Source organism: Stegostoma tigrinum, chromosome 29 (genome assembly GCF_030684315.1).
Source record: "Stegostoma tigrinum isolate sSteTig4 chromosome 29, sSteTig4.hap1, whole genome shotgun sequence".
Lineage (NCBI taxonomy): Eukaryota > Metazoa > Chordata > Chondrichthyes > Orectolobiformes > Stegostomatidae > Stegostoma > Stegostoma tigrinum.
Genome location: NC_081382.1, coordinates 29,141,426 through 29,155,777, shown reverse-complemented (window position 1 = coordinate 29,155,777; position 14,352 = coordinate 29,141,426). Strand labels below are relative to the sequence as shown.

Here is a 14,352-nt window from a genome sequence, read left to right as displayed (position 1 = left end):
AAAATGCCCCAACCTATCCAGCATTTCCTTACAAATCAAACCTTCTATACCTGGCAACATCCTGGTAAATCTCTTCTGAACCATTTCCAGCGTGATCATTTCCTTCCTATAACGGGGCGAACAGAACTGGACACTGTCTTCCAGAAGAAGCCTCACCAATGTCCTGTACAACCTCAGCATGACTTCCCAACTCCTGTACTCAAAGGGCTCAGCAATAAAGGTAAATGTGCCAAAGAAATGTCTGCCCAAGTAGGGCTTTTTACAGGGAAATAACTGGAAATTCCTGCAGAGATTCAGTATTTTAGAATTACCACAAATATGATTGTTATTAATTTATTATAAGTGCACTCCACCAACAATCTGATAATCCAATGGGTATTAGACCAACAATCAAGCAATGTGCCATTGAGTCATACAGCACAGAAACAGACCCCTCAGTCCAACTGATAAATGCTGACCAAGTATCCTAAACTGGACTAGTCCCATTTGCCTGCATTTAGCCCATATCCCTCGAAATCTTTCCTATTCACGTACCTGTCCAAATGTTCTAATTGTAACCAGTGTTCAAACAATGTACAAAGCTATAACTAAATTCTATGAATTTCAAATTTTTGGGTCATTGGATTGTCCTAAAACGCTAACTGGAAAATAAGGAAAGGTTTGCATTTGTCCAGAACCTTTCATAATATCAGAATACTCCAAAGCACTTTTACAGTCAATAAAGTGCAGTCCCCATTGTTCTAAAGAAAAATAGTTCATTCATACCCTGAGGGAAATAGAAGGTTCTAGTCACTGCCAGGATTGGCTAGTTGCAGTGTGCAGATGGGGCAGTGAAATGCCTCCTCACATTCCCAGGATGTAATCCATTATTGAAAATTATTTCTTTGCGAATGTATCACGAGTAACAGATACAAGGGCCAGACTGAACCAAGAGACAATGGGGAAACATTTTTCACCTGAATCTCCCAAAAGACTTTTCAGACATGATGTACAACATGGTTGTAAGTTGCTGGTTATACAAGTGCCAATCTTTTTTGGCTAATCAACTCCTCCTTGATTAGTTTTGGGATTTGGTTTGACAGATGTTTGAAATCTCCAAAGTCTCACCCAAATGGATATTCTTCACGTGTAAGCTTAACAGCCAAGTTTGAACTGAAACAAAATGATCTCAGAAAATTATTTCCATTGGAATACTTTCTAGTTGAAAAGGCCAGAACCTTACAATTCTAATGTTGTTACGCTGGTAGAATTGTTGACAGCATGGCAATCGACTGCAGTAAAAACTTGCACTACCAGACGAATGCAAGCTCTGAGAAATATTTGATTTCCAAAGTCAATCTGTGTTCTAATCATTCATCCTGAGGACTGCTATCTCTTGGTCGGTGCAGAATGGATGGAGCAAATGACCTCTATGTGCACTGTAGGGATTCTACAATAATTTCTGCTAATGGATTTCAGTGTGTTTGAAACATGACAAGCGTGGTAACACAACATTTGAATACAAAATAGAAAAATCTAATTTTGACAGGAAGTCTCTACCAAATACATTATAGCGGTTTTAAAAAAGGGTTGCACTAGAGGGGAAAGAAAGTGATACTCCAAGGCATGTCTAGATTTAGCAAAAGGGATTCTACAATCTGATCCAGTTGTATTATTTCTACTTTCCTTGAACGTATTTGGCAACATTATTGCTTATTCAAGAACTAACAAACAAATGAATTCTGCAACAGTGTACTGTAACTCTAATCAACCCAGTGTCAGCTTACCAGGTCAGGAAACTAGTGATACATGGCTTCATGTTAAGAGAAACATAAAAAGCAGGCTAATGGGCTGCTGTCAGGTTGTCCATGTTATCTGTTGAACATTATCTGTCATCTCGAAGATAAACATCCACAGTTTTAGCCAAAAGGTATTATTCTTCAAATTCGTTGCTCATATTGCTTCATCTATTCAATGACAAAATAACCAGTGGCATCACATCACCATAACAAATATAACAACCTTTAAAAGGCTTGTTTTGTTCAGTCAAGCATGACTGAAATCCATCAGCTGTAAATACCCCATGAAGATATCCAGGCAAACTGATGTATTTATTTTTAAGATGTCATCATTTCTCCAATTCTTTAATATTAAAATGAATCACTGTATTATGAAAAGCAAGTATCATTATACTAAAAGATGATTAGCTTCGTCAGCGAGTGGTGAATGCTCACGTGGATTAGTTTATCAATTATGTTTATTTATATTTTATTAATTCTTGGTGTCAGTACCTAGGCAAGCATTTATTAGCCATTCCAAATAGTTCTGGAGAATGTGTGGTAGGTGCTGAACCACTTTGAAATCCTTGGAGAGTAGGTACATGAACACTACTTTTAGGAAAGGAGTTCCAGAATATTGGCCCAGCGACAGTGAAGGAGTGGTGATATAATTCCAAATTGGGATGATGGTGTTCCCTTTCATTTGGCCTTGTCCTACTAGGTGTTAGAGCTTTGAGTCTGGAAGATGCTGTTGAAGGAGCACCTTATATACAAATACCTTGACTCTGGGGCTTCTTTGAGAATACTGTGTCCTGTTCTGGTCACCCAGTTAATGGGAAGCATACTATTAAGTTGCAGAGAGTTCTGCAGAGATTTACCAGCATGTTGCTGGGTATAGAAGGTTTGAGTTGTAATGAAAGGCCGGATAGGCTGGGACTTTTTTTCACCACAGCATAAATAGTTTGAACGGCAAGCTTATCGAAATTTATAACATAATGAAGGGTATCGATCAAGTCAATGGTAGTTGACTTTTCATTAGGATGGAGGACTTCCAGACAAAGGGGCACATTTTTAAGATGAGAAGAGAGAAGTTTTAAAAAGGCATGAGGGACTAATTATTTTTTAGACAGAGGGTCGTTTGCCTGTTGAATGAACTTCCTGAGGAAGTGGTGGATGTGGGTACAATTACAACATTTAAAAGACATTTAGATAGATACCTGAATAGCAAAGGTTCAAAGGAAAATGGGCTAGGGGCAGGTAGGTGGGATGAGATTAATTTGGGATTATGTTTGGCATGGACTGGCTAGACCAAAGTGTCTGTTTCTGTGCTGAATGACATCACGTTCAAACTCCCTACCACCACTTTTCAGAAAAGTTAGTTTGGGGAAAAGTGAGGAGAAAGAGTGATACCCCAATTGAAAACTGGGCTAATTGTACGGAAGCAGAAAAAGGCCATAGTGGAGGTTTCTGATCAGAGACCACAAGTAATGGAGACCACTCCAAGACATCTGCAAGAAACACGGAGAATGCAGAGAGAAAGCAACAGAGGTAATGTTTCGAATCCAACATGATTCTCACCACAGATGCTGGCCGACCTTTAGCATCCACGGTATTTTGCTTCATCCAAGAAATCGTAGCTTGGTCAGGCCATCAGCAACTATCCACCAATCATTTCAGCATGGAGCTCGAACTTCGACAATATGGGGAAAATCTACATGTACCGACCCACTAAACTCATGAATGCTTAAAAGCAATTTCATTTAAATAAAAATTGACACAGTTCCGTCTGACTCAATCCAAACTCCCTCTCAAACAGCCCTGAATAACAGTCAAATCCATCACTGAAAAGTGATCAGTTATAACCTCTTCCTGCAGCATATTGGATTTCAACAACTTTTTGAATTCATGTTTATTTTTCTGTGCAAAATAAAATCAAATAAGCAATGCATGGAATACTGTGTTTAATTCTGCTTTCCCTAATATAGCAATGATGTTAAACTTGAAAGCTTTGAGAAACTATTTACAAGGCTTGGAGGGTTTGGGCAATAGGGACAGGCTGAATAGGCTGGGGCTATTTTCCCCAGAGTGCCAGAGACTGAGGGGTAACCTTACAGAAGTTTATAAAATCATGAGGGGCATGGATAGAGTGAAAAACCAAGGTCTTTTTCCCAGGGTCAGGGCGTCCAAAACTAGACACCATAAGGTGAGAGGGGGAAGACAAAAGTGACCTAAAGGGCAACTCTTATGAAGAAGGTGGTGTGTGCATGGAATGAGCTGCTAGAGGAAGCGGTGAAGGGTGGTACAATTATAACATTTAAAAGGCATCTGGATGGGTACATGAATAGGGAGGATATGGGCCAAATGGGACTAGATTAATTTAGGCTATCTGGTCAGCATGGGCGAGTTGGACCAGAACATCTGTTTCCATGCCGTGCATCTCCATACCTATGACAATAACTGTGCAATGGAAAGCAAAATTATCATGAGTTAAGTTACAGCTCCGCTGTTCCATAAAAGGGCAATCTTGCAATGAGAGATTTATAAATGGTTTTTGTCTTAATTTAGGATAGAGATCTGGCTCAAGCACTCTTTCCGCTACATATTCCAGCAGCAGTTTGTGAATCAGCTTTTGGGGCCAAATATATGCTTCAAAATACTTCTGTTATTTTCATATTTGAACATATAATATGAGTTAGAAAAAGAAATGACTTGATCTTTTGCACCTTAGCTAATACTCAAACGAGTACTGACTGAAAAACTACTACATAACGGCACATGTGGAAACCTTTTAAATCTGTGCACTAGCCACTGCAATGAATGACAAAAAATTGCCATTACAACACTGTTATTGTCAAAATAAGCAATCCCAATGTTTAGCCTGCGATTTCTGGAAAGAATTGGTCAGGGTTCTCAGCATTCTGAGAAGTTCGGGAGTCATTTGGAGTGTGTACACAAACAGAAGATCTGTTTCTGAAACCGAGCTAAACCGATACATCTATCAATGCTAGACTCCTTAGTCCAGCTGAATGTACTCAAGTATTTATTCCATTCTCATTTTTAACATCGGAATTGTTGAGGTTTTAGGAAGCAGCAGAAAAATCCACCGACGCCCTATCATCGTGGGACATTTCATTGTTAAAGCTCATGGACATTGCAGGCCATTCGGAAGGCATCATTGATAAGAGTCAGAGTCATACAGCTTGGAAACAGACCCTTCGTTCCAATTAGTGCACACCAGCCATGTTCCCAACCTATACTAGCCTCACCTGGCTGCATTTAGCCCATGTCCCTCCAAACCTTTCCCATTCATGTTCTTATCCAAATGCCTGTTATAACTGTATCTGCATCCAACGCTTCCAATCAACATATTAAAAGAATTTGTACACTTTGCTTCACAACAGTTTGTGGCAGGGAAATACATACTTGAAGCATTGTCTGTATCAAGAGTTGTTTCTCTAATGTATTCCCTTTAATTATATTTATTACTATTTTAAATGATTTGAGAGAGTTAAATGAGTTGAGCCTGGATTTCACTTCTAGCTGACCTTCCCAGAAATGCATATGCAGGCATTTATGGCATATGTTATATGAAGATAGGATGTTTGTACCTCAGGAATCATCTCATTTTTATATTGTAACAGACATCATTAGTAAATTATTGAACACACGTAGCTCTGGTTCAAATAAGAATTGCCTTGCACATAATTGGTAAACGTGACCATTGATGGAAAGGTTGGAATTTTATATTATACAATCTAGTCATTATTATTGTGAAGATGTAGTAGCTTGCCATCATGTCAGGATTTCTCTTTGTATATATTTCATAACAAAATTGTTGATGCCCTCAGAATTTGTCTGTGAATTGTAAGAACATAGTAAATAGTAGCAGAAACCATTCAGCCTTTCAAGCCTGTCCACCATTCTACAAGGTCATGGGTGATCTTCTCCAATCTTCGACTACTCCCCATGGCCTGCAACTACCTGATATTTCCAAAGCTTTCTCCTTTCTCTTCAAATAGTCTCAGTGATTTAGTTTCCACAACTCTTTGGCTAGAGAATTCTACCCATCCACAAACCTGAGAGGGAAGAAATTCCTTTGCATTTCAGTTTTAAATCAGTGTGTCTTTATTCTGTACCTACGGTCCCTAGTTTGAGATGGCCCCATTAGTGGAAACACCTTCTCAACATCTCCCCTGTCAGAGCCTCTTAGAAAGTTGTCCGTTTCAAATAGATTGCCGTTTATTGTTCTAACCTCTAATGAATAAAGGCCTGAGATAGTAGGAACTGCAGATACTGGAGAATCTGAGATAACAAGTTGTAGAGCTGGATGAACACAGCAGGCCAAGCAGCATCAGAGGAGTAGGAAGGCTGACATTTCAGGCCTAGACCCTTCTTCAGAAATCACCATTTCAGAAGGAGGGTCTAGACCCAAAACGTCAGCTTTCCTGCTCCTGTGATACTGCTTGGCCTGCTGTGTTCATCTAACTCTACACCTTGTTATCTCATGAATAGAGGCCTAACCTGTTTAGCCACTCATGATAAGTCAACCCTGCATGCTAATTTGCTTTTAGCTTAATGCACAAAAGTATCTAGATCCTTCTATGCTGCACTTTTTTGGAGTTGTTCTCCATCTTACAAATAGTCTATCTCTTAATTCTTCCTACCAAAGTGTATGACCTCACAGTCTCCTACATTTAACTCTTCCTACCAAGTTTTTGCCCATTCACTCAACCTATCCATATCCACTCAGACATTCCTCATGGATGTTCTCCCAGCTATTTTTGCATCAGCAGCAAATTTGAATACATTATACTTTGCCCTTCCTTCAAACCATTAATATAGACAATAAACAATTCAAAGCCTATGACTGACCCATGTAGCACTCTACTAGTTGAATCTTTCCAACCTGAAAGAGACCAGTTAATCCCAACTCGGTCTTCTGTTTGTTGGTCAATGTCAATCCACACTAGTACATTACCCCCAATTCCATGAACTCCCACCGTGTGCAACACCCTTTACATGACACCTTATTGCATGTCTTCTGGAAATTCAATTCCATTACCAGTTCCCCTTCATTAATTCTTCTTGTTATATCCTCGAGTGAACTCCAGCAGAATTGTAAAACCATGATTTCTCTTTCTCAAAACCATGTTGGCTGGACCGCGTTTGATTGCATGGCTTTTCTAAAGGTCCTGCAACTTCTTACCAATGGCAACCAACCTTTCCCCACATACATGGGCATTGAGCTATGAAACAGTACAATGCTGTAAGAGCTTACATAATTAGAGCGCTATCCTGGTTGTACCTAACTGAAATATATATTTCCCATTCTTTGAGAAATTAATGTTTCTGCAATTCTTCAAAACTAATTATTTTGCTAATGAGTTACATTCATAGGAATAAAATAGACACAGAACACGTGTCACAGCTCTTCTCTTGAGAATAAAGTTCAGCAATCAGCGCCAAAACTATTAGCAAAAACATTCCAATGTTTGGTTTGAAAATATCAGAAGTGGACTTGTGCATATTGCAGAGAGTAGCACAAAAGTAGCACAATGAAACTTACTGCCCAGGTTTTTGAGAGCCTGAATATTGGTGCACTTTGAAGACCTGAGACCACAGCCATGAGAGAGTGAAGGTTGTTTAATTCGAGCAGTTTCTGGAAAAGAGAGAGGGAAAAAAAAATGCAACTGATGCTTCAACATCTCCACAGCAAATCAAAATCGTTAAATCAGATGCCTCAGATTCAAATCAGTTATCTTCTTAACATGCTGCTTCTGCACAAATTGTTCTTAAAGTGATATCTTTTGCAAAATGTTGAGCCCTTGGAAACACAAAACAGATACAGTCACTCCTCATTATTAATGAAAGCACAATCTGGGCATTCACCATCTAGCCCCAGACCTCATTTTATTCCCCCCAATGACTTGTCTAGTCTGATCTTTCATGGTAAATGCGAGAGTTACATAGGAACAGTATCCATGGGTTCTTTTTTACCCCAAAGGAAGTCCATGCCCCTATCCCCTGTGGATAAAGAGGATTTGGTATATTCCACCATTAAGTTATTCTGCACTGTTTTTTAATTGTAAGCTTAATAACATATTTAAATAGGCAGAGAAATGGAGTAATCCTATTTTGCTTTGAAACATAAACCTTGTGAAACCAGAAAGCTCTCTCTAAGAACTGCAACCAACTGGTCTGACCGAATTTGGCCAGCCACCTTCATGGACTGCAGTTAAAACGAGGAGTATCAAATATTTCTTTTTAATTCACCTGGTTTTCAGTTTCTCCTCTTGTGAAGGTGTCACTTGAGTGACTCAGAATCTGGCCCCAACCCAAGCACACAAACTCGGTGCCTGTGTACTACCTCAGGTGAAACTGACACCACTGACAAAGCCATGGAAATTAAGGCTTGAGCCTTGCTGGGCGACATAGCTCAGCAATTTGCTTCCAAACTTGTTGAGTCATTGTTGAAGCCCAAGGCGAATTCTAATCAAGAGTCATCGAGACATACAGCATGGAATCAGGCCCTTCGGTCTGACTCATCCATGCTGATATCCAACATAAATCTAGTCCCATTTGTCAGCATTTGGCCCATATGCCTCTAAACCCTTCCTATTCAGAGCTTTTCATAACTTAAATTAAAAGTCTAGAACTGAATGAATTCATCCTGTAAAATGTAAACTGATATTAGGAATCATCTTCAAGAATTTCAACTATATCTTCTAATGTTTGTATATTTGATTTAAAGCAACAAATCTTGGATTCCTCACAGAGAAGAAAAAAAGACTTTGAGGAGCATCAGCAGAGATAATACAGTTGTGATATCTAAGCTTCCAGAAATCATTTAAGACAGAGATACAGCAAGGAGTGTTGGAAAAGCTTAGATTTAAAAAGTTAAATTTAAAAAGTTTAAAATAAGAGTTTAAGTTTAAAACGTACATCCTGGTAAAATTACACTTAAGATTACACAAAGGTTAGGACCAAATCTATCTGAGGAAAGGGATGAAAGTAAATAGGACACTTAGTATTGAGGGCTGAGGAGTTTAGGCTGGGATTAAAAAAACTGAAGGGATTGCAGAGGTAGAAGATTTGTAACCAAGAGAAAAGGTTTGGAATTCACTGCATTACAAGGCAGGAAACAGAATATGAGGACATGAGAGATAGATCATCAGAACAAAAAATATGAGTGACGAGATTTTGTGCATGTTGGCAGCTGTATAAAATAAAGAATAAGTAGGGCAGAATTAGGCCATTCAGCCTATAATTCTCCTCCACCATTCAATCATTGATGATTCTCAAACCCATTCTCCTGCCTTTTCCCATTATCCACCTCAGAGTTTGACATGCTCAACGACGTGGCCTCCACAGCCTTCTGCTGGAATGAGTTTTAGAGATTCAGTGCTCTCTGGCTGAAGAACTCCCTCCTTATCTCAGTTCCAGAGGGTATCCCTTCACTTGAGACCATGCCGTCAATTCCTAGTCTCTCCTACTCGGGGAAACATCCGGTCCATGGCCATGCTGTCCAAGCCCATCCCTGTTCAGCAAGTTTCAACCCTCAACTGCTTCTCATTAGGTCCTTCATCCTCTGACTCATTCTTGGAGACATCTTCCAGATTCCTTTCAAGGCCCACACATCCTTCCTTATGTACAGGGCCCAAAAGGGCTCACAATATTCCAAATGCGGTCTGACCATAGTCAGAAACAGCCTCAGTAGTACACTTCTGCTCTTGTACTGTATCCCTCTCAAAATGATTGCTACTATTACATTTGCCTTCCTAACTGCTGACTCAAACTGTATGTTAACTTTAAGAGAATCCTGAACTAAGACCACGTCCCTTTGTGCTTCAGATTTCCAAAGCCTTTCCCCATTTAAAGAGTACTTGCCTCTATTCTTCCTACCAAAAGTGCATAACCTCACTATTTCCTACATAGCATTCCATCTGTCACTTTTTGTCCCCTCTACTAACCTGCCCAACTTTTTCTGCAGCCTCCCTACTGACTCAACCCTTCTTGTAACTCTATTTATGTTTGTGTTGTGTGCAAACTAAGCAACAATGCCTTCAGTTCCTTTGTCCAGATGATTAATGCAAAACATGGACAGTTGTGGTCCCAACACTGACCCCTGCAGAACTCCATTAGACCGCCATCCTGAAAAAGACTACTTGATCCCAGTCTCTTCATTCTGCCAGTCAGCCAATCTTCTATCCCTGCCAATACCTTGCCCCTAACACCATGAGATCTTATCTTATTTAGCAGCTTCCTGTGTGTAGCACCTTATCAAAGGCCTTCTGGAAATCCAAATAGAGCAGGTCCATTGGCTTTCCTTTGTCTAACTTACTCATTGCCTCCTCAAAGACTTCTAACAGGTATGCTAACAAAGCTGCGGTGACTCTACCCTATTTTAATGTGCACTTCCAAGTACTCCACAATCTCATGCTTAATAACGTACTCTAAAATCTTACCAGTGACTGAGTTCAAGCTAACCAGCGTATAGTTTCCCATCTTCTGCCTTCATCCCTTCTCAAACAAGGGTGGCATAGTAACCATTTTCCAATCCTCTGGAATGCTCGCTTACCCCAGTGATTGCTGAAAGATCACCAACACCTCTACAGTCTCCTCAGCTATCTCCATCAGAGCTCCGGGTGTGGGCCATCTGGCCTGGTGGGTATTTTATCCACCTCCAGACCATTCAGCTTCCCCAGTTCCTTCTCCTTAGTCATGGCTACCATCCTGTCCTCTGCCTCCTGACTCTCTGTGCAGTTAGGAACCAGGTAATGTAGATGCGGTAGAAGTAAGTGGCCTCTGTGATGGACAGGATATAGGGTTGACGCTGTAAATGGGGTCAAACAGGGCACCCAACCCTCCCCCCTGCATTGCTTTGTGTGAGAGAGCAGCTGTAAAAGTAATAGAGTCACAGGCAAGGGTAGAGTTTTTGATATAAATAAATAAAATTTGTTCTTAATGTTCAATTTCACATCATTTCATAACGTAATTTAAGAGTTATTTTATCATATTAGCACCTCGTGGATTTTATCCAATCAGTTGGAGTACAATTCATGAAAGTACCCAAGCAGAAGTATATAAGAAATGTAAAGACAAAAATGAAGTGTAGTTTGGGTTATTGCTAGGTGCCTTTTCCCTAGGAAAGGGGATTACAAGTTTATGGACACATTTCTGAGAGGATATAGTGATTTATCAAAGGCATGAGGGGCAATTTTTTGTTTCTTTTTTAAAACACAAGAGTGTGGTTCACGTTTGGAATGAATTTCCTGAGGAAATGGAGAATGTGGGTACAAATTAAAGTGTCTTTTAAATGTTGTATAACCACATGAAATTGGAAAGGTTTGGAGCAATATGGGCCAGGAGCAGGCAGGTGAGACTAGTTTTGTTTGGGATTATGTTCAGCATGGACTGGTTGGACCGAAGGATCTGTTTCTGTGCTATGTAACGCTATGCTCTAGAAGAAGAAAGGAGCTACTTTGAATAGAAATAACTTTTAAACACGCTAAGTTATCAAAGCAGTTCAGCAAATTTCTTACCTTAGCTAGTTTTATAAAATGGCTCAATATTTCAGCTCTTATTTTCAAAGTCTGAGCAGTGAGGATCTCTCGAACAATCCAGAAGCTGACCTGTGAGTGAACACAGAAAGTTTCACCATGAAATTTGGATATATCTGAACTGGGGTTGCAGTGAGCTCTGTTGCGAAAAATCTCTTGAGTCACAGGTAAATCCTCCACGTAGTAATCATAAAGTAGGTTAAGATGCATGGGATCCACGGTGACTTAGCCACATTTGATTGAGCATGTGCTTGCCCATAGAAGGCAGAGAGTAGTGGTGAAAGTTTTTGGACTGGAGGTCTATGATCAGTGGTGTTCCACAGGGATCTGTCCTGGGACCTCTGCTGTTTGTGAAATGTATAAATGACTTGGATGAAAATGTAGGTGGGTGGGTTTAGTAAGTTTGCAAATGATACAAAGATCAGTGGAGTTGTGGATAGTGTAGAAGGTTGTCAAAGGATTGTTGTCTGTGGGATGTAGATCAGTTGCAGATATGGATGGGGAAATGGCAGATGGATTTCAATCTGGGTAAGGATGAAGTGCTGCACTTGGAGAAATCAAATGTTAATACAGTTATTGGCAGGACCCTGATCGGAGCATAGATGTGCAGAGGGATTTTGGGGTTCACGTCCATAGCTCCCCGAAAGTGGCCATGAAAGTAGACAGGGTAGTTTAAAAAAAAAGAAGGCATATGGCACGCTTGCCTTTATTGGTCAGGAATCGAGTACAAAAGTGAGGAAGTCATGCTGCAGCTTTGGTTAGGCCACACTTAGAGTGCTGCATTCACTTCTGGTCACCACATTACAGGAAGGATGTGAAGGTTTTCGAGAGCGTGCCGAAGAAGTTTACCAGGATGCTGCCTGGATTAGAGAATATGCGCGATTAGGAGAGGCTAGAAAAAACTCGAGGTGCTTTCTCTGAAACAGTGGAGGCTGAGGGGAGACTTGATCGATCTCTATAAAATTATGAGGTGCATAGATAGGGTTGACGGTCAGAATCTTTCTCCCCCCCCAGAGTTGAAAAATCTAAAACTAAGGGGCGTGCGTTTAAGGTGAGAGGGGGAATGTCAAAAGGAGATGTGAGGGGCAAGTTTTTTTGACACACAGGCTGGTAGGAATGCAAGGCTGGGATGGTGGTGGAGGCTGATACGATGCGGACGTTTAAAGAATTTTTAAATAATCTGTAAGGAATGGAAGAATACGAACCAAGGACAGGCAGAAGGGATTAGTTTAATTTGGTGTCACGTTTGGCACAATATTGTGGGCCGAAGGGCCTGTTCCTGTGCTGTACTGTTCTATGTTTTATGTTCTAGTAACACCAGCAATGGTTGTGAAAGGGTGCATAGCATGCTGTAGAATATCCTCGAACTTCAAGTGTGAAGGGTGGGAGGAGATTGCCAGAATGCTCTAAAACAGGAGCGTTTACACAACCATACGTGTTTGCCCAACAATGAAGGAAATAGGACTTTGAAACTGCCGCACAACTGAAAATTTAAATCAATACTTGCACAGATATGATGTTAAATCAATACTAACATACACTTACTTGGTCGGGTAAAATAAAGAACTGCGAAGCTGGAAATCTGAAACAAAAATAGAAACTGCTGGCAAAACTCAGCAGCTCTGGCAGCATCAGTGGGAAGAAAGCACATGTAACATTTTGAGCCTGGTGACTCTTCATCAGTTCTCATTTTGTTTCTATTTTGGTTTGCTTATGTTCTGACTGCAGAAATCATTACTCTTCAATTATCTGTATCTCTGCTGAAGAGATTTGGATTGATTATACCATCTCTGATAGAGTACAGATTGAATATAATTTGACTATATTAAACTCTGCTTATAAAAACGTACATTTAGCCCACTTAATTAATCAACAGCTTTTTTTCTACGTAACATTTTCACAAGGATTAAAAATTGTGTTCCTAGGAACTGATGTGACAAGCTGTATGCCAAAGATAATTAGCATACCTAGTTCAGAAACATCTGGTAACTTTCATTGACAGAAAGCAATTCCATTAGGGGATTTTGGCAGAACCATCAGTCATTAACACTATGCATGTTCAATTTTGCCGAAATATATTTGCGGTTTTCCATACTATGGAATCATCAACCTGAATTGGTGTTTTTAAACTCCGTTAGACATTAAATGAGGTATCAATAGTCACACTTGGTGTTGCTGATGAAGGGTCACTGCATTGTTTCCCAGCTATATGTTTCCTTTTCCTCTTCATGGTGATGATCTGATTCACACAACTGGGCTGGATTTGAACTTGCCTGAACATAGAAACAGAGTTTAACCTTGCAGCATACATGAGAGGTTCCCCCTTCGAACAGAGATGGTTGGAGGCTAGAAGGTAGGATTAGCGGTTTCACGGAGACAGCTGATGGGCTGAGGGCTGCCCAGGCAGATATCTTGGACCTAGCAGATCAGTGGAAAGGAGCACTCGATTCAATATTCCCTGTCTGACTGTAGTTGTTGGGCTTAGGAAACCCAGGTATCTATGGTTATATTCTAACAGAATACAAATGAAATCGGAATCCTTGTCATTATTTTAATGTGAAGTGTCAACCAACTGCCTTGGATTGCGGTGGATGGTCACCCCCTCATTTCCCACCAGAAATGGGTCACCACAAGGTACCACTAAGATTGGCAATGTGTTAATCCCCACCTCACCCAAGCCTATCTGTTCGTGGGGATTAAAATTCTTCTGGTATTTCATAATTTACCACTGACAAATTAGTGATAGTGATATGGTTGAAATTGTTCAGAGAATGCTTAATTTTGACAGCGTCAATTTCAGTTCACAATATCCAACCTCTCTTACAATGTTAAATGTTGCTCATCACCATGTTGAATTAATACTATGCATGGCTCCATGTCAGCTATAACACTTTGGTATGGGTCTTCCTCCAATCCCGATACCGATCCAAACACCAGTAAAACACACTCAGGTACATCTGGTGCTAAGTTAAGAATAAATATACATGTTTGTATTAATTTGCCCCAGAACAATAAGGTCAATTTTGGGGCTGTAC

At 40.2% G+C, this 14,352-nt stretch overlaps 1 protein-coding gene across 9 annotated transcripts in view; it reads right to left on the bottom strand.

The window, feature by feature from the left end:
* LOC125465342 (ras-specific guanine nucleotide-releasing factor RalGPS1-like) overlaps positions 1-14,352 on the bottom strand; it is a 713,999-nt gene that overhangs the window by 467,269 nt on the left and 232,378 nt on the right. For all 9 annotated transcript variants that reach the window (XM_059638202.1, XM_048558694.2, XM_048558692.2 and 6 more), the window contains 2 exons: positions 11,300-11,389; positions 7,324-7,416 (listed from right to left, as the gene is read on the bottom strand). In XM_059638202.1, the coding sequence (XP_059494185.1) occupies positions 7,324-7,416; positions 11,300-11,389 (183 nt within the window). The remainder of the gene's footprint in view (positions 1-7,323; positions 7,417-11,299; positions 11,390-14,352) is intronic.